This window comes from Octodon degus, unplaced genomic scaffold (genome assembly GCF_000260255.1).
Source record: "Octodon degus isolate 3935 unplaced genomic scaffold, OctDeg1.0 scaffold00266, whole genome shotgun sequence".
Lineage (NCBI taxonomy): Eukaryota > Metazoa > Chordata > Mammalia > Rodentia > Octodontidae > Octodon > Octodon degus.
In genome coordinates, this window is record NW_004524842.1 from 1534082 (window position 1) to 1554680 (window position 20599).

The window sequence follows — 20599 nt, forward strand, 5'->3', positions numbered from 1 at the left end:
TCAAAGAAATAGATATTAGCACAGTAACACCTAATTTATTTGAAGATGATATAGGTAAAATGCTTGAAGACATAGGTATTAGGGAACCCTGCATTGAGGCCCTGGTATCCTGCAAAGTATTATAGTGCAAGGTGAAAAAAAAAATGATCAAGAGACAAAATGGCAATGCAGCAAGGAAGTAGGATGTTTATTGAGAACAGCAGGCCATGGGGCAGCCAGAAGCTCAGTATTTACTTATTATGTCTGTGTCAAGGACAATGGGTGAAAGGTAGAGTACCCCCAGAAATAGTAATGCTGATTAGAGTGGGCTAACAAGAAAAACAAAGCATTTTTGCAAGGATGAGACAGGGAACAATAAGGAGACTGTAGTTTCCTCAGGTGAAACTATTTACTATTGCTACTACATTGCTGTAAAGATTTTTATGTGCTCAGCAGGTCTTATCTTGCATTGTGAGCTCCACAGTATCACTCCCAGAAGGCTTGCATTGTGACTTGAAGAAAGCAAGGAGTTTCCACATTCTAATCTGGTTCAAAAGGCAGAACAAGGACAGCCTTGCACATCCCCTAGACTCAATTTATAACCTGTGGTCTCTGACAATAGTACCAGAAAAGACTTTCTAAACAGATCTCCAAATGCACAAGAAATAGTGTCATGAATCAACAAATGAGATTATATCAAATTATAAATCTTCTGCATGCAAAGGAACCAGTAGCAGATCTGTGGGACACGATGAAAGCAGTCTTCAGAGGGAAATTTGTAGTGGTGAATTCTCACATCAGGAAGACAGAATGCGAACAGATAAATAATCTAGTTCTGCACTTCAGCTCCTAGAGAAAGACAAACAAGTCAAGCTCAAAGCCCAAAGAAGGTGGGAAATTGTAAAGTTCAAAGCAGAAATTAATGCAATTAAGATGAAAAACAACTGTACAATGAATAGTTTTAATGAATCAAAAAGTTGGTTCTTTGAAAGAATGAATAAAATTGATAGCCAACATTATGAAAAAAAGTAAAGAAAAAATTCAAATTTGTGCAATAATGAATGAAATTTCACCCATGAGAAGGGTAAAATCATTACAAATCCTGTGGAAATTCAGAAGATCATCAATACCTACTTCAGAAATTTTTACTGTCATAGGGGGATGGAGAGACAGCTCAGTAGAGTAAGTGCTTGCCTGGGAAGCACAGGGTCCTGAGTTCAATCCCCGGTACCACAAAAAAAAAAAAAAAAGAAAGAAAGAAAAGAAAAAGAAATCTTTACTTTCATAGGATAGAAAACACAGAAGAAGTAGATAATTCTAGATATGTGTGAATTACTGAAACTGAATAAAAAAGATACAAAAATTCTGAATAATCCAATGTCAGTTAATGAAATTGAAAATGTAATAGAAAAAACTTGCCAACAAAGAAAAGCTCAAGTCCTAATGGATTCACAGCTGAACTCTACAAGTAATTTGGAGAAATTAATGCCAATACTCCTCAAACTCTTCAATGAAATTGAGAGGAAAGCAGTTCTCCATAACTCATTTCAGCAGGCAAGTATTACCCTGATCCCAAAACCAGAGAAAGGCCCAATCCTAGAAGAGAACTACAGGCCAATCTGCCTCATGAATATAGGTGCAAAAATACTCAATAAAATATTAGCAAACAGAATGCAGCAAATCCTCAAGAAGATTATACACCATGACCGAATGGGTTTCATCGTAGGGATGGTTCAACATATGCAAATCAATACATTTGATGCACCACGTCAACAGAGCAAAAGACAAAAATCACAGGATCAATAGATGCAGAAAAAGCTTTTAACAAAGTCCAACACTCATTCATGATAAAAACCCTACAGAAAATTAGAATAGATGGTGTTTACCTCAACCTGATAAAAGCCATCTATGACAAACGAACAGCTTACACCATACTATATGGACAAAACCTGAAAGCTTTCACTCTAAAATCAGGAACAAAACAAGGATGCCCACTATCACTACTCCTTTTCAACATAATTCTGGAAACATTAGCCAGAGCAATTAGACAAAATAGAGAAGTAAAAGAAATAAGAATAGGAAAAGGAGTTAAATTATCATTATTCACAGAAGACGTGATATTCTACATAGAAGACTCTAAAAATGCCACCGAAACTGAGAAAATTTTTAGTTTTATTTTAGATTTAAATATAGAAAATTCAGTGGCATAACTGGATACAAATTCAACACTCAAAAATTAGTAGTGCCAGGCATGGTGGCACACATCTGCAATCCCAGCATTCAGGAGGCTGAGGCAGGAGGATCCGTGCAAGCTCAAAACCATCCTGGGCTACAAAGTGAGCTCAAAGCTAGCTTGAATCATGTAGTGAGACCCTGTCTCAAAAATACAACAACAAAAGCAAAAGCAAGCAAACAAACAAAAAACCCTAGTAGCATTCCTATACACATACAGCAAACTCACAGAGAGAAATATTAAGAAAATAGTATATTAGCATCCAAAATAATGAAATATTTAGGCATCAATCTCACAAAGCTAGTAAAAGATCTATACATTGAAATTATAGTAGTCCGAAAAAAGATATACTCTTTGAGGATTTCAGAAAATGGAAAGATTACTTGCTCCTGGATAGGAAAAAACCAACATTGTGAAAACAGCCTTAATCCCAAAATTGTTATATAGGTTTAATGCAATCTCAATCAAAATATCATTAGTATACTTCACAGATCTAGAGAAAACATTCCTAAAATTCATTTGGAACCAGAAAAGACCTAGAATAGCAAAGGCAATACTAGGCAGCAAAGCCAAGACAGGCTTGCAATTATAATACAAAATTACTGTGATAAAATCAGCATGGAACCGGCAAAAGAACAGACCTGATGTTCAGTGAAACAGATTAGAAGGTGAAGACACAACTACAAACGCATTCAGCTACCTAATCTCTGGCAAAGGAACCAAACATGCTTACTAGAAGAAAGATAGCCTCTTTAATAAATGGTGCCCCAAAAAACTGGTTTTCTAATGCTGAGAACTAAAACTAAACCCATGTCTGTAACCATGCACTAAACTAAAGTACAAATGGATTAAAGATCTAAATATTAAAACAGAAACACTAAATCTACCGGAAGAGAAAGGTAGGAATCTTAAAGACAGGTATGGACAAAAAGTTTATGAACAAAAACCAAAGTGCATGAGAAATACTTCAAAGAATCAATATTTGTGATCTCATCTTATTAAAAAGGTTTTGCACATCAGAAGAAATGATCAACAAAGGGAAAAGAAAGCCCACAAATTGGGGAAAAAATTATCCAACTGTTTCTAAAACAAAAGACCTCTAATTTAGAATAGAAGAATTTTTAACAATCAGGCCCACAAAATTCTATGACCTAATCAAAAAAAAATGTGCATCTGAGATGACTACACATTTCTCAGATGAAGAAATACAATTGACACATAAATAAGTGAAAAATGTTCAACATCATTGTTCGTTCGAGAAATTCAAATTAAAACAACATTGAGATTCCATCTCAACCCAGAAAGAATGGCTGTCATCAAGAAGTCAACCAATAACAAATGCTGCGGGGCAGGGACCATGGGAAAAAAGGAATACTTCTTCACTTTTGGGTGTGTAGACTGATATGACCACTGTGGAAATCAGAGTGGAGATTTAAAAAAAAAAAAACACTAGGATTAGAGGTCCCATTCAATCTAGCTATTCTCCTTTTGAGTATTTTTCTGGAAGAAATGAAAACGTCTTACAACAGTGATATATGTGTGCACCCATGTGTCTAGCAGCACAATTTATAGTAGCTATCGCTTCAAAACAACCCAAAGGCCCATCAAGCAAGGAATACATAAATGTCATGTGGTCTTTTTTGAATGGAATATTACTCAGCTGTAAAGTAAGATAAACTTAAGGCTTTTATAGGTAAATGAATGCAAGTAGAGACCATACTTCTAAGGGAAACAAACCGGGCTCACATGTGTAGACATCACATTGTCTCCCTAGTGTAAGAAACTGAAGGAGCAAATAAGATCCAAAAGGTCCAGTAGGTATAGTGAAAGGGAAATAACTGCAGAAGGGATGAAAAACCGCAATGGGAGAAAGGAGAAAAGAAGGGAAACAAAAGATGCGTATATATAACAAGATAGCCAAGATCACTGGACTACTAATTTCCATTAGTTCATGGAAAGGAACAGTTAGTGCTTATATTATTTATTATTATTGATCAGTATTTCATGCCTATATCTGATAATCTGAGCAACTACTTTGAAGATGACAGTATGCAGTATTATAACCATTGTTAATTTCCTATCTTGTTTTGAAATTCTGAACCACCTTTATTGTTTTTTCTCTCTAACATAAAAAAGGAAGCAATAAATAGGATGAGGAGGCAGCAGAATGGGAGAAGTTTTTCTAACTGCTCCTCTGACAGAGGTATAATATCTTGAATGTACAAAGAACTAAAAAAAAAATCCTCCCCCAAATAAAAGGGCCAGTCAAAAATTGGGCAAGGGACATGACTAGACACTTCTCAGGTGAAGCACAGATGGCCAGCAAATATATCTGCAGTCACCAGGGAAAATGAAAGCAACACTGAGATTACTCCAGGAAGAATAGATATTATAAAAAAAAAAGCCAACAATAACAAATTCTGGGGAATCTATGGGGAAAAATAAACCCTTCTACATTGTTAGTGAGAGTGTAAACTGGTATGACCACTGTAGAAAGCAGTATGGAGAGTCCTCAAAAAATTAACCTAGAAATTCTATTCACCCCAGCTATTCCCCTTTCTTAGTATCTTTCCAGAGGATTTAAAGACATCCTGACAGAGATACATATACATCCACATTTAGAGCAGCAAACTCCTAATATATAAAGCTGATAAGTAGCCCATATATCCATTACCAGATGAACGAATAAAGAAAAGTTGTTACTTATATATAATAGAGTACTGCACTGACATAAGAATAAACTTAAGTCATTTGTAGGAAAACAGATGCACCCTGAAACCATGGTAAGTGAAATAAATCGAGACACAGATTTAAATATTGCATAACTTCTTTTATATGAGAAGGCTGACATATAAATCATTTTTTAAAATACAAAATAAAAGACCATGGGAAACAGGAAGATAGATCTTTCTACATGTGGAAAGAGTAAAGACAAAGAGAGGCAGGAGAAAAGGGAATGGTAGGAGAAAATCAGAAATTTTGTCTTGAAGGAAGTGAGACAGGATTGAGAAATGTTTAAAGCATATACATTTAGGCAGGAGCTGGACAAATGGAAGAGGATGAAAATATTGTCTAGATGATATATTTAATTGATCCTCTGAAGTTCTTGACCATGTGAAACACATTGGTGGGATCCTGAGCACTGTATGAACAGTTGACTTCCTATAAGAGGAGAAACTCTTTTTCCTTATGCTAGGAAGCACAGGTGGGTATGCTTGTAGGCAGTTAGTAGGTTTGGTGGTAGGAAGCGAAAGAGTTCTTTCTGATGCTACTCCTGTCCTATGTGAATGAATAAATGCTCCACATGTCTGGTCATCAGTGAATTGCAAATTAGTTTACAAGGGGAAAAGGGCCCTGGGAGAATAACAGGATGCATCCCTAAAATGTCATGACTAGGGTGACACAGATGGTTGGGTGTCGCCACATGTCTGGTTGAGATGACACCAGTTCCCAAGGCATCTACCTGTCTGTCTTTCTCTGTCTCTCAGCATTCCTAATAAAGGCTGAGAGAGGTGTATTGTAGGATGCATCTGCAGCTGGAATGAGGTGAACAGATCCATCTGGAGATGAATAAGGGAGAGGTGGTGAACAAGGAAACTAGTGTTGAGCAGGGCAGCCTCCAAGTGACAGAGCACGTTCTCTAACGTAGGCAGGCAGTACAGTGAAGCGGGGGAAAGGTGTGGCTCAGGGCCATTGCTTCGTGATTTCAGAGCTGCCTGTACTTATGCATATGTTTCTTACCAGCACAAGATCATAAGCTCTTAAAAAAATGATCTTTTGAATTCACTTTTATCAATAGCATTCAGCATTAATATCTAACTCATAATAAGCTCTGAGTAAATTATAGTTGAATTGAAAAATGACTTAAAACTCTTTTCTTGAAGCCCAGAGTTAAATTCTTTTGCAGCTTTTGCCAGACAAAACACATCATGTGTCTAATTGTCTCACGTTGGTTCTAATTGCTCTGTTTCACTTTGCTTTCAACTGGCCTGTTTTCTTACTCTGAGATCTTCCCCATTAATTTTCCACAGCATCCTTTCTAATGAACGGAATCTTTCTTTTGGAAGACCTTGTTTGATTGATTCCTATCCGATTTCTCCTCTAGCCACTTTAATTCAGGAGATGAATTCTGATGACCCAGTTGTGCAACAGAAAGCTGTGTACCAGACAGAAAAGAGGCTGAGGCTGATGGAGGACGCCCAGGAGGAGGATGGGTGCAGGACGACTCTGAACAAGACTGTCATAAGCCCTCCACAGGCTGCTGGAAAGGTTTCCTTTGCTGTTATGGACTTGTATAAGTAGAGACATCACAAAGACTTTCTTTGAGGCGATGATTTTCATCTCACAATGTCTAGTAAAGCTAAAAATAGTCATTTGTTTCTCAGATTCACTAGATTTATTTTCTATAAGGGAGTATAAACTCTGACCTTTCCCCCTTGGTCTTTGTGGATCAACAGTACACAGCCTACTGTGTTTGTTTAAATAATGCCCAGGCTTTCTTCCTCCTAAGCTGGTGTGCCGTATTTAAATTATGTCTTTAAGGTAATATAGTCTCTTAATTCCTGTTTCCAACCACTGAGCTACAGCCAAGGTCCCTCAGAATCAAGGCTGCAGGTTCGGCCACATTGTGCCTACACTCTGATCTCCTAATAGAATGCCAGGCCTCTGAATTTTGGACCGTTCAGTGTTGGTATTCAGAAAAAATGGCCCAGCTTCTCATTTCTAAGTGATTTGTGTTCCTAGTTTATGTTTGTGTTTGTCAAAGAGTGGTTTTTGAAATTTGTCTCTTTGCTTTTAATGATTACCCAGGCCGTGCAGAATGCAGATGAAATCAGCCCAGGTAAGAAAAGTGTCTCCCTTCCCATTGTGTATTATTTACTTAGGACCAAAATTCATTGCTCATGACTTCCAGACTCTTAAATTGTAGCCTCAGGGAGAACAAACAACTCATAGACAGAAAGCCACTGATGACCCATTTCTAGTCCTGCTGGTCAGAGCGGGCTGCTTCCAAGGACCCTTCTCTCTGCTGGCACAGCAGCATTTTTATTTGCAGACAGTTTGGTTTGCAAACAGACAGCATTTGACAATTTTTGTTTGCTTGTTTACAAACTCTGCAGCAGGTGACAAACATGATCTTAGCTATCTTTCTTTCGTACAAGAACATGAACATGGCCATGTTTTCCAGAATCCTGGAACAAATTTAATTTTGTGAACTGAGGTACCACTGTCCTCTCTCCTGACCAATCTTCTATAAATCAAATTTTGTTATTCTGTATCATCCAATTTGCTCTTAGCTACTCAGGGGATCTCAATATTCTCTCTCTTGCTCAGCTTTGAGACTCATTATGCTAAACAGAACAAAAAAGTCTCTCTTCAAAGGAAACCTCTTTTAAAAGACATAATTCAGAATTGAAGCATAATCATAGCCATCATGTATAATAATACATCACGCGGATTCTATTTAATGTCAAATTAAGAAAATGTCATTGTCATTGCCTCAGATATGTGTATGCATGCGTGTGCGTGTGTACCTCCATGTACATGCATGAGAAGTGTGGCTGTAAAACTCTAAAGCTCTTTTCTTCTGTTCTTGAGCTAAAGAACTGATTATACTATTCATATTTTTCTCCTAATATTTGAAATTATTCTGCTGTCAGAGGCTTTCTTGGCATCTCTGGAGAAGGATGCAAAGGAGCGAGCCAAGAGAAGACGGGAAAACAAAGTTTTAGCAGATGGTAATTGTCAGTCCTTACTTTTTCATTCCTGTGCTGCTTCAGAATAGAAGAGCACAGAGAGCCTACTGTTAGCACTTGGGGACGCTGGGTGGTTGTCCTCTGATGGGCCTGTGGCTGTGGGACCTGGCCAGGCGGCAGCATCAGTGATCTGCTCTCTGCTCCTCTTGCAATGAGCAGTCAACTTGCTTCTAAAGCATGTGGTGGGCTGAATAGGCCAGATTCCTGCACACTGCTTGGGAAGCCCGGTGAGGTGGAGTGAAGTTGCACCAGCTAGCCCCAGGTATCAATGAGGAAGACCGAAAAATGAAAGAAGAAAAGCAAAGGTAAAAGGAAGGAGAAGAGAAGCAAAACAGAAAGACACATTCTGTGTGTTGGGGTATGTCCATATCTATGTCCAAAGAATACTTTCAGTATTATCTTACACTACCCAGTAGTAGATGTACTGCAGATATGAAGGATTCTACCCATACCTACTGGAAAATTATATGACCTTCCTGTCTTTTTTGTTTTTTCCAGATAAACATCACTTATTTTTCATTGTATGTCAATGAAATTCTTCCTAAAACAATCATTCTCAAGAAAGAAGTATATTAACACTATAGAATGAAAATGTCATATAATTTTTATATTAGTAACTTTTATAATTTTTATATTAGTAAAATTATATAATTTTTGTATTAGTAAATGTCATATAATTTTTATGTTTGTATTAGTAAGCATAAATACACATTCAAAAATAATTATTGCACAATGGGGTTCTGCTCTTATTCTTCAACCACTTCTAAATAAAGCTGTGAAACTCCTGAGCCTTGTTATCCCCCATTTCATCATGTAGGTCCCCCAGTAGGGTCCTCTGTAGACTTCGTCAGTGTCTGATAGAATGTTTATTTATCAAAGCTTTGAACACTAAGTTTAGCATTTTCAATCTCATTGAGAAAATTGAAGAAGCCTCTTAATGTATGATTATTTTCTAGGCATTCTTTTTATGTATTTAGTACAGGATCTCACTACATAGATTGGGCTCATAGTGATCCTCCTGTTTTCAGCCTCCCAAGAGCTGGGATTACAGGCATGAGCCACCATGCCCAGTCTCAATCACCTTCTCAGTGCGCCCCCAGGGGCGGGGCCGGCACGGCATGTGGAGCCGGGGACGAACCCAGTATCTGTGTCTACCTAAGCAAGCGCTTTAGTTCGCTGAGCTACCTGGTTGGCCCAGCGTACGCTTATTTTCTCTGTTCTCGCTGATAGCTGCACAGATTCGTGCATTTTTGGGTCTAAAGAATTTCCGTCTCTTTGATGGACGCACAGCCTCAGTCTCTGTGGCCAGCTCGGAATGATTCTGAACCCTGATGTAGTTACTTCCTCTGAAAGGCTACTCAGAGTGCTTAGAATAGATATGGAGAAAAAATGAAACCAATCCTGAAATATCTGCAGAGAAATGAGTGACAAATCCCATTAAGTCAGTGGCAGCTGACCTTCAGAGGACCTTCAGAGTAGAGTGGAAAAACCAAGGGGCTGCAATCTGGAAGACGTTTTTGCTCTGTGCTGAGCACTCACCTGTGTGACTTTTATTCTCATAGCCCTAAAAGAAAAGGGGAACAAAGCGTTTGCCACAGGTGACTATGAAACAGCCATTGCGAACTACAGCGAGGGCTTGGACAAAATGAAGGATATGAAAGTTCTGTACACCAACAGAGCCCAGGTCAGTGAACCACCTGTGTGTGTCCACTAAACTTGTGAAAATGTAAACAAGATCAGGTGTCAGCACTGGTGGGCTGGGAAATATTTACCTACTGGCTCATGTTGAGTGTAGGGGGAACATCCTTGTGTATAGTGCATACCCATTTCCATGACGTAGAAAATCCCACCATGTTCTGACTGCAAGCTTCCAAGGTAATCACTGAGGGAGGATGTGGGAAGAGCCACACGTAGCTAACGTTCTTCATGGCCTAAGTGAGCTGAAGCATAGCACTCATGACAGCCAGGTACTTTGCCATGTCTGTAAGGAGAACGTCTGGAGTAAAACAACCCTCAAGCCCTTGGATTCAGCCACTCCTTAGTTGTCCAGCTTCTTTCTTGGTGATGGTCTATACTCTTAAAGGCTATTCTCTGTAGAAGTCACTTTCCTGTTGCTGTCACAGAATACCTGGCATACATAACTTAAAGGAAAAACACACTCATTTTGGCTTATGGTTTCAGACCATGGCGGGCCTGCTCCATGGCAGAAAGGTGTGGTAAAGAAAGCCTTTCATCTCATGGCAGCTGGGAAGCAGAGAGAAGAAAGGAGCTGGAAAGAGAGGAAGGGTCAGGAATACCCTCCCAAATTATGTGCCCAGTGCCCTCCCTCCTGCCAGCCCATTCAGTTAAGAGTTTATCAGTGGATTAATCCATTGATGAGATTAGAGCCCAGATGATCTTATCACCTTCCAAAAGTTCTACTTCTGAACACATAAGCCATTTGGGAAGATAGATAGATAGATAGATAGATAGATAGATAGATAGATAGATAGATGATAGATAGATAGATAGATAGATAGATAGATAGATAGATAGATACAATATATGGATATAATAAAAGCATAACATTCTCCTTATAGTTTCTTTGTCATTTATCAGTCCGTCCATATGATTAAGATCCTGTGACTGGGATCAGATGAACTGATTTCTCAAATGTGGAGTTTCGAGAAGCCCTTTCAGCATAGTTGTATACGATATGGGGCTCCAGTTTCCCATCATGCCAAGCAAAACCCACTGCCCAGATGTTTATTAGCTGCTGCTTAGTGAAGGTACATGGTTGATAGTTCTCAGTTGAAACAAGAGTGTCACCTATGACCTTATCTTTGAAAAGTAGGTGATTTTTTGTGCCCTATTGGTATCTGAAGAACTGGCAGATCTGTAGACATGATTGTCTGAGGGTGAGGACCTGTCAGGAAGACCTGTGTGAGATGGACTTGATGCTGCATCATTTACCAAAGGAAGAGGCTGCTGACTGCGGAGGCCCTGTCAGCTCCAGTCTCTGTCACGCGGGGTTAACTGTCTGGCTGCAAGCACTAAAGGAGAGCATCACAAGCAAGAAACACCCCCTTAAGAGGCTGGTGAGCCCAGGGAGTGACAGCGATTCAGTCATAAATAGATTCAAGCACAGCAGAACCTCATTAATGTGGCACTTTGAATGCACCCAACTAGGGCTGAGGTACATGTGCCCACCCCCATTTGTCAGCGACATTTCCTACAAGGAAGTAAATTAGCAGTGAGATGCTCAGAGGTCAATTTGCCAGTGTGCATCTTACCTCCCTAATAAGATATATAAATTAAACTTTTTGAGGGCAAAAACTGCTTTACTTTTCCTCTAATGCTCCGGGGGTAGGAGATGGTCAATAAATCCTTGCTATGCTACATCACGTTGGAGACATAATAAGTTTATTTAAAGAACTGAATTTCTGCTGACTGAATTCAGAAGAATCATTTAGGTGTAAGTAGTTTCTGTAATATTTATATTTGCTTATTTATCACCAAATTTGATCTACAATTTGGTGCCTAAAACAGTAGCTCTACCTGTCATGGCTTGCTCAGTCTGGTTCCTTGGAGTCAAAAGCAATAAAATTGAATTGCTTTTAGAATGTTCTGTAATTCAGACTTCTACTTCAGATTGCCCGTATCCTGATTCATGTAAATTAGTTATGTTTTTACTGTACGCAATTTTAAGCAGCTCTGTGATTCGCCCTGAAGAATCACATTAAGAATGAATGTGGATAAATATAAGTAAATGCCATGAAAGGCTTTGGGGAAGCAATTTCCCCCAGTTTTCCCAAAGAGAAAGCTTATTCTGAGACAAAATGCAAAATGTGCTGCCTGGTGTTACGAGTCATTTGAACCACTGACTATTTTTAAAATGCCTCCCCTGTTTGCATGCGGTGATAGAAAACACTTAATAAGGACCCTGTGAATTGAGTGCTGTCTGCTAAAGAAAAAAAGTCTACCCTTTCATCATTTTGTTTTTCTCCTGGAGCTAATGTTATGATCAATAGATTGCCAGTGTAATTTAGATAAATCTAGAGTTTAATTACCATTTGGAAAAAATGCTCTTCTGAGAATGTAGGAAAGCAAAAAAGAATGGAGAAGTTACAGGGTGTGAAATGCAACCCCTGGGGAACAGGCAGAAACAGAAAAAGGGAAAAGCTGGTGTAGAGAAAGTGTTGAATCACAGTGCCTCAGAACCCTGGCGGCAGTTGTCAGGAAGGATGCTGACTTCTTCCTCTCATTTTCTGACTGTCACCTGCAACACAGGACCCCAGAGGAAGGGATGGTTCTTCGTAAAACAGACATCTCAAAGCTTGTCTTCTTCAGTTAATTCAGAGCCTGAGTTAATGAAGGCACCACCTCTTAGCTCACTTACTATACCGGCACAGAGACACACAGCAGAAAGTCCTAAGCTGCCTGTTGCTTGCTCCCTCCTCACTTTGGTGGAATGCTTAGATTCCCCATGAATTATAACACCTACCCCATGATTGACTTGTCCAAGTAAATATCTCATCTCACTGTTAAGAGCATCAAGGGCCTTGGTACAAGGCTGTGTGTGGTGTTGGCTCTGTTACTGGTGGCCCATGGAACCCTGGAGAAGGTACTTACCCTCCTGGTACTTGGTTTGCCTTTCTTACATGGAATGATCATTTCTGCTTCTTCAGAAACTTTCCAAAAGAAGAGGGCTTAGATTCTCAGTAAGAATTTGTTGGACACTTATCATAGCCAGTAACTTTAAGAAGGTTATAGTAGGGACTGTGCTTATCTTTAAATAGCCTTTCATTTGTGTGCGTGCGTGCGTGTGTGTGTGTGTGTGTGTGTGTGTGTGTGTTGGAAGCTTTCCTTGAAGAAAATGCTCAAGCCTATTGAGTTTTTGTTGTTATTTAGATCTAGTATGTCCCCCAGAAGTCTGTGTAGTTAGAGGTGAAACTTTTGGGAAAAGATTAGGTCATGGGGACACTACGCTCAGCAGTGGATTAATTCACTGATAAATTGATAACTGAATGTGCTATTAGCAAATGGGGCCTAATTGAGGGAAATGGCCAATTTGGGGTATGATCAGCAAGGCTGTGTTCTTGTCCCTGGCTTCTGTCTGTCTGTCTGTCTGTCCGTCCGTCCGTCTGTCTGTCTGTCTGTCTGTCTGTCTGTCTGTCTGTCTGTCTGTCTGTCTCCTTCCTGGGAATCATGGAGGAAGTACCTTTCTTCTGCTCTGTCTGTCTTTCATACTCTTGGAATTCGCCAACCATGTACTGAGCCCTCTAACTGTGAGCCAAAACAAACCTTCCCCTTTGTCAGTTGAGGATGTCAGATATCTTGTCCTGACGATGAGATAGTGACTAATCAACTCAAAATTCCAAGTTGATTTTTGATTTTCAAGATTTTCCCCAATTTGAGGGGATTCCCAAAGCCTACTCAGACATTCAGTTTTAAGGGCTCATAGTGACGGCCCCTGGAAAACTATTTCTGTATTTCTTCTTTTGTGCTGGAAATAAGAGGTCGGAGCAGAACTTTTTCATCGTCTATTTTTGGTAACATTACTGAGACATAATTCATACACCATACAATTCACTCACTTAAAGAGTATAATTACTGGGCTTTAGTATAATCACAAAGTTAGGCAAATCACAATCAATTCTGAACATTTTATCACCCATACTTATCTTAGTCACTTTCTTACTTAGTCACTTAGTCACTTAGTCAGTTTCTAACACTGGCATCTCAGAGGAGGAGAGCTTTATTTTGGCTTGATGACCCAGTAACCTCAGTCCTTGCACTGTCATCTGGCTGCAAGGCAGGCCAGCGTGGCAGAGGAGAGCATCCCCTGGATGGTAGAGAAAGAGCAGTGGGCATCAAGGAGGGAGCCAGGGAAAGAGAGAAAGCCTTCTAGGTCGCACTCCCTATGACCCCCTCTTTCACTCAGGCCCACCTTCTAATAGCAAGTTATGTACAAGCCTCCATCATCCAGTTATCTTCCCAGACCCCCACCTATGAGATCCCGAGGCTCTAGGGGGAAATCTAGATTTTTTTTTTCAGAACTGGGGATTGAATTTAGGCCCTTGTGCTTGCCAGGGAAGCACTTATCCACTGAGCCATCTCCCCAGCCCAGAACATCTAGATTTAAACCATGACAATACTCTCCAGCTGTCACCTTCTAAACCTCTCATTTCCCCACCCTGACTCCCAGCCCTAGACAACCACTAATCTACTTTCTATTCCTACACATTTGCCTATTTTGGACATTTCATATAAATTAAATCATACAATATTTATCACTTTGTTTCTGATTTCTTTTATTTAGCATAATGTTTTCAAGGTTCACCCATGTCATAGTATATATAAGTTTTTTGTTTCTTTCTCTTGCTGAACATCCCTCCATTGTATGGCCTGCTACATTTTAGTTACCCACCAGTTGAAAGGCATTTGGATTGTTTCTGTTGTTTGACTGTTAAAAGTAATTCAGCTATGAAGATTCATGTACAAGTTATTGTATGTACGTAAGCTTACTATTTTCTTTGTATATATCTAGAAACAGAATTGCTGGGTGTTATGGTTGTATCTAGTTGTCCCCCCAAAGCCTCATGTGGTTATGGGCCGGGATTCTAGAGTTTGTAATTAATTCCTGATATAGTGCTGGGAGTATGGGTGTGAGCACTGTACCCAGCCTGGGGCAGATAGCCTGAATGCAATGTGAGGGAGACAGACTTGCTCCCTGTAGCCACCATTGCCACTGCATCTGCCATTTTGCTCTTGCTGTATTGCTGTTTTCCACCACCATGAACTGCTGCCGTCTGCCATGTGCCAGTCTGCCTGAGATCCAGCTGAGTATGGACCGAAACCTCCACCAACTGTGAGCTAAATAAGCTTTCTTCCTTAATTTTGGGTGTTGAGTATTTTGTCCCAAATCCTGAGTCACATTGGCAACTCTATTTTAACTTTTGAGGCACCGGCAGACTGAGTTCACTTTATATTCCTTCCGGCAGTTCCATATCCTTTCCAATACTTGTTACCATCTTCTTTTTTCAATTCCCTTTATCATCTGGCATCCTGGAACATTCACAGCAGATTATGTCCTTAGCTTAATTAGCTCTTCCTTTGTAGGGATGATGAGTGTGCAGAGTACTCTGTTTTTTCCTTCTAATCCTTCTTTGTTATGCACTGTGGCCTGGGGCTCACCTAGTGCTTGGCTTGTGCTTTGGCTTCCTAGTCCTCTTGCCTCCCTTTCGGTTCTGCCAGTGAGATCAAAAGAAAGGTGAAAGCAAGCCTTTGGTGTTTATCCTCCTGGCTTTCAGTTCTAGCAAAGCCTTTAGGTCACTTGAATCAGCTCTTTCACACAGCAGCCACCCCCAGCTTTCCTTGTTGCTCTTTTTCCTACTCTATCAATGCTAGCCAGGTGCTGTCAGCCCTAGGACTCTGTGACATCCCTCATCTGCCCAAAGTCCCATCCTCCTTACCTTGTAAGCAGCTCCCTTGCCAAATTCTCTCCACCTTGCCCATGTGAGTGTGGCATCTCTTTGCTGCTAGGACCCTGCCTGACTCCTTGTCACCATGCTGCTGTGTGACTGCTCTCTGCACTGACAAAAGGCCACTTGCTGCAGAATGGGGTCTGAATGTCAGCTCTCTGTGTCGTTGCAGGCTTACATAAAGCTTGGGGAGTACCAGAAGGCCCTGGTAGATTGTGACTGGGCACTGAAGGTAAGACAGTATTCCTTTCCCACATGTCAGTGTTGTTGGGTCAGATGTCTCAGTCCTAAAATGACTAGGAGTGAGTTGACATTGTATCACAGTAGGAAAGGGTATAGGCTCTGCAACACTGCCTCACTATCTTCATCTGTCAAATGGGATGGAATAGAATTGTTATGCGTCTCATGGTAATTCACATAAGGTACCTAGTCCATAATGGTAAGCACTCCAGAGAAGCTCTGTTACTGTTGTCTCAAGGTTTTATGTTGCAGTAGCTTGATTTTTTTCACCACAGTGTTAACAGATGCTTTGCTCTGTGCCATAGTGGAAGAGCTCCCGTCTCTAAAGCCCGCAGCGGGAGCTTGTTTTTGCAGTGTTGTCATTCTCGCCAGCGTGTGCTTTCCTCCTCCACCTCCAGCAATTTAGAAGTATACTGTAACATCCTCTATTTATAGAGGAATAATCAGAATCAGCAGAAAGAACCCCCATTGCTCCACATTGCCCGGGCCTCGGGCCGCAGCACAGTGCCCCCTGCATGGTATTTTCCCCCCAAATCGGCCAAAATAGATGATCAAAGGTGCATGGAAAGTAAAGAACACTCATTTTTCACATTGCCATGATCATTTGTTAGGGACATTCTTTCAAAGGACTAAATAGCTAACACTTAATCCACACTCCTCTGTGTTCATTTGCTGCAGGGGTGTTCGAAATAACCTAGTGCTTCACAGACTTCTCCACTAAGTGCTGCCAACTGTAGAAAAAAGTGAGCATGAAGGAGCCCTTTCGGGGTCCAGAAAGACGAAACATGAAATTCCTCTTAAGACACATGGTTTATCTGAAAAGTTCTTCTGAATTTTATATGATACCCTGTGAAGTTTGTATCTTTGCTTTAATGTAGCACTTTTATTTTAAACAACTTAACAACCATGAGAAATGGAGGTGCTGGGAGAATTGCAGTGCTGTGTTTTTGATTCCCCAGGGCAGCAAACCCAGCCTGGCCTCATGAGCGTGGCCTACGATGTCAAGAGCACGCCCTTACAGCGACCTACAGGCCACATCTACAGGCTCATTTTTTATTGAGGAAGAAAAGAAAGTAGGGCTGACTTAGCAAGTCACCTTCCTCATGATGGCTGTCAAACACAGGAGTTCCTCCAAAAAGTGACATTTAGAGCATCTTACCTCTTTCTCCCTTCGCTTGATTATACTGAGTAGGTCTTTAAGTTAGAGACTCGCCCAAAGCGATGGCCACATCACGTCTTCACATCTCCAGATCCCCTAACGTACTCCATCAACTGATTTGATCTTGATTTCTTGGTCTAGCATTATTCTGTAAGAGGAGAGAGGCAAGGCCATTTGGCTTGAGTGTTCCAACAGTAACAGCACAAACCACCCTTGTTTCCTGCCCTCAGCATCCTTATCAGTTCTCTTCAGCACTGCGAGCTTTTTGGCAAGGAAGCCTCTGATATAATTAAATAACTTAACACAGGATCACAAAGCTAATGTTTGTCTTACTGTTAGCCTGTGCTCTTAGTCACAGCCTCTCCCTTGAAACCTTTAACTTCATAATCTCCGAGTATGGAGCTCAGATCTGCAGAGGAAACAGAATGCCTTTGGATGCTCTCCAAGAGCTTCTGCTGTTGGACCAGACTGAAGCGGAAGCCCACCGTGGCCGACCCAGCCTAGTACACTGGCCTGTTCCCAAACGTTCACCGAAGCACGGTGTAATTAATGGTGAAGGCAACGCAAAGCAGGCCCAGTGGAGCTGACATTAAAAAATGCTGACACTCAGCAGCCAATCTTATTAAATGCCCAGCAAGGCTCCCAGCTAAAGAGGTTTGGGTAAACACTGGGAGGAATAGGGAAATTTGCACAAGGAGTTCTAAAATCCAGTGATAATAAGTTCTATGCTGAAGTCTTGAACTCAAAGAAAAAGTTTTGCTCGCTTTAAAATATCAGCAGTGAACACCACTGACACTCCATAATTAATAGCACTAGTACCTTCATGCCAGTGTAATATTTTTGACACCTTTGAATTGGTAGAGAAAAGCCTATGTGATGATATTTCAAGAGTGATGCCCCTTGTCAAGGAAGATAGGGCAGCGAAGCTGGTTTCAATTAGGATCAGACCCATTTGTTGCTTGGCCGAATGCTTCCTGGGCAGCAAAGTGCATCTTGCCCTGTAGGCTGGCTCCACTTAAGGGGAACCTGGTTTTCACTCAAGAAAATCTTACTGAGTTATGTCAGATGCTCAAAGGAGAATGGGACCAGTAGAGAGAAAATCCATCAGCAACCTTTTATGTGGGTGAGGAGGACGGTGAGGTCGCAGCTGCCCACACCTCCCGAATAGCACGGTAGGCACGGCTGAGCCTCCTGTGGGCTTCGGGTGCTCTGTGGGTATATGGCCCTCCTGAGCTGACCTGCTGGAGTTCCCCATTTTCTCTATGGCCCTTCTCTCCTGCTTCCTCTATTTCATCTCTGGGGAATTGTCAGGCTAGAGAGCCTGCTTTCTGCTTTTCTGCCTTCTCCCAAAACTCTCCTCTCCTCTCATGGGTTTAGTTCTTATCTCTACACATGCCTCTCACATCTCTTCCCTAGCCTCCACCATATGCCTTCCCCTGGCTCCAGAGCTGCATCTCAGCCTCCTCCTACAGGCTCTCATTTGATTGCTTGCCATCATCCGACACTCAGCGTGTCAGACATGAACTCTCATCTCCTCCATGCCCTGCCATCTCTGACCTGTCTTCTTTCTGTCAGTGCCCACTCTGTCTTTTCCTGGCATCCACACCCTGGGCCTTGACATCACATCCTCCTTCACCCTTATCGCTTATGTTTAGCTGGTGCTGGTCTTTTTGGGGCCGTAGCTCTAGTGCCTGTACTTCCTTCTGCTCCCACTGTCACCAGGACTTCAGGCATCAGCCCGTGGTCCAAGTGACTGTCTGGTTTCCTTGCTCAACTCCCAGCTCTTCCTACTGTAGTTAGTCTGCATCAGCCTCTATACTGGCTTGCCTCCACACTGCTGTTGATAACACCCTTCTCTTGCCTGGCACTCCAGGCCTCCGTGTGAGTAAGGCCTAGCTCCTCCCATCCGGCTGCTGCTTCCCACCATCCACAGCTGCCCCCAGCCGGGCCAGCCACAACAGGGACCTTTCTCACCCCTCCCCGCGCCGCTCATCACTCCTCCCATCCCTCAGGATCTAGCACATACACCTCCACTTTTGCATGCCCTCTTTTAATTGCCAGGCGCTTTAGTCCACTGAGCTACCTGGCTGGCCCTGCATGCCCTCTTTTAGGCTGCATCTCTTTAGAAGACACTTCTTTCTAGCAAACTTTTGCGATAACATCCCCTACAATGTCTACATACCTTTTTCCTATAGGATATTTTTGAAAGGAATGTAGTATTATTTAAACCCTTGGTTCCTGGAATTAAATGACCAGATTTCAAATTCCAGCTCTTCCACGAACTATTCATGTGATCTTCAATCACATGAAGCTCTCCAGCTCTAGTTTCTTCATCTGTAATCATAATGTGTTAGTCGCCATAAGCCTTTTATGAGGTTGTCCATACAAACCCTTAAGTTCAGCACCTAGCACATGAAGTGGACTGAACAATCGCGCACTATATACTCCTGCTCCTACTACGACCATCACTTAGCATTAAGTCAGGAAATAGCATGAACCAAAGTGTGCCCATCTGGATACCCTGCTAACATCCCACTTCTGGTGAAGGGCAGGATAAAGAGTCACTCAGGACATGTTAGACTTCTGAGCTTGGTCTCCTTACGTCTGAATTCTAAAAAACCCCTGACCAGGTACGGGGCCTTGCATCTAAAAGAGCTTCCTTAAGGGTTACTTAGCTGGCTGTCCTGCATCTTCATGGACGTCTCCACGCCCTGTCGTTTCCCTCAGTTACAGCAATCAGGCTCAGTCGCCAGGTGCCCCCTGATGCCCTGTGTGAATAATACAGTCTGAGTGACGAGTGTCAATCCCACCTTTTGGAAGGGGCTTCTGATCTAAAGTGATAAGAATGTAAGATCCCAGTGTACATGTGGTTCATTTGCGGGTGGGAACCTCCTTGGCCCACGAAGGTGTGCTGGTAACCACAGCTGCTTGCTTGCCCAGGATCAATTCACTGTCTCGTAACAAACCCGCAGTTCTCCAGTGAAGATGCACAGTGGCATGGCCTGGAGAGCTAAAAAATAAAAAATTATTCCTAGACTCTACCCAACTTAATTGATATAAGGTCGGGATTTTCATAAGCATCCTGGGCAATTCTAATATTCATCAATGTTAAGAACTCTTCTGAAGTAAAGATTTCTGGTTTGCTTCTTCGGTGAGTCCCATTAAATCCAACTGACAACTGGCAGGAGTCATCCATGTGGCAGGGAGCTTAGGTGCACAGCCAGGCTCCTCCCCAGCATCATTTAGTTTTGCTACAGATGCGCACAGAGAAGCTGCCATTGTCAACTCTGGTAGCTGTGCTAGAAAGCAAAGCCCTGGCCTCACTCTGTCAGGGAGGCAGCTAGGGCAGAGCCTAATGACTGCAAATCTTCTGCAATGTCTGATCAGTTATTCTCTTTTATGCAGTGTGATGAAAAATGCACAAAAGCGTATTTCCACATGGGAAGAGCCCACCTGGCTCTGAAGAACTACAGCGTGGTGAGTTCTTAAAGGGAGTCAATGCTCGACTGACCACCGAGTATGACTCTGGATGGCTCCAGAGGAGGACCCTGGCCCTCCCAGTTGGTTTGATATAATTTTCCCTTCAGTATTCTCCAAGGTAAATCTCAGGATATTGGTGTCCCCAGGTACAACACTGCCAGATACAGGACTTTCTTCAGCAGCATTTTCTACCATTGTTTATCCACCTCTGGAAAGAAAAGTCAAGGAAAGAGGGAAAATGAAATTCATTTGTAATCTCATCACCCCGAAATAGCAGCCCAAATATATATAT

The 20599-nt window shown here is 41.6% G+C and overlaps 1 protein-coding gene across 7 annotated transcripts in view; it reads left to right on the forward strand.

The window, feature by feature from the left end:
• The window catches only part of Ttc12 (tetratricopeptide repeat domain 12), a 72933-nt gene that overhangs the window by 13028 nt on the left and 39306 nt on the right, over nt 1-20599 (forward strand). For all 7 annotated transcript variants that reach the window (XM_023706617.1, XM_023706613.1, XM_023706614.1 and 4 more), the window contains exons 3-8: nt 6318-6481; nt 7022-7052; nt 7870-7947; nt 9528-9649; nt 15601-15660; nt 20233-20304. In XM_023706617.1, the coding sequence (XP_023562385.1) occupies nt 6318-6481; nt 7022-7052; nt 7870-7947; nt 9528-9649; nt 15601-15660; nt 20233-20304 (527 nt within the window). The remainder of the gene's footprint in view (nt 1-6317; nt 6482-7021; nt 7053-7869; nt 7948-9527; nt 9650-15600; nt 15661-20232; nt 20305-20599) is intronic.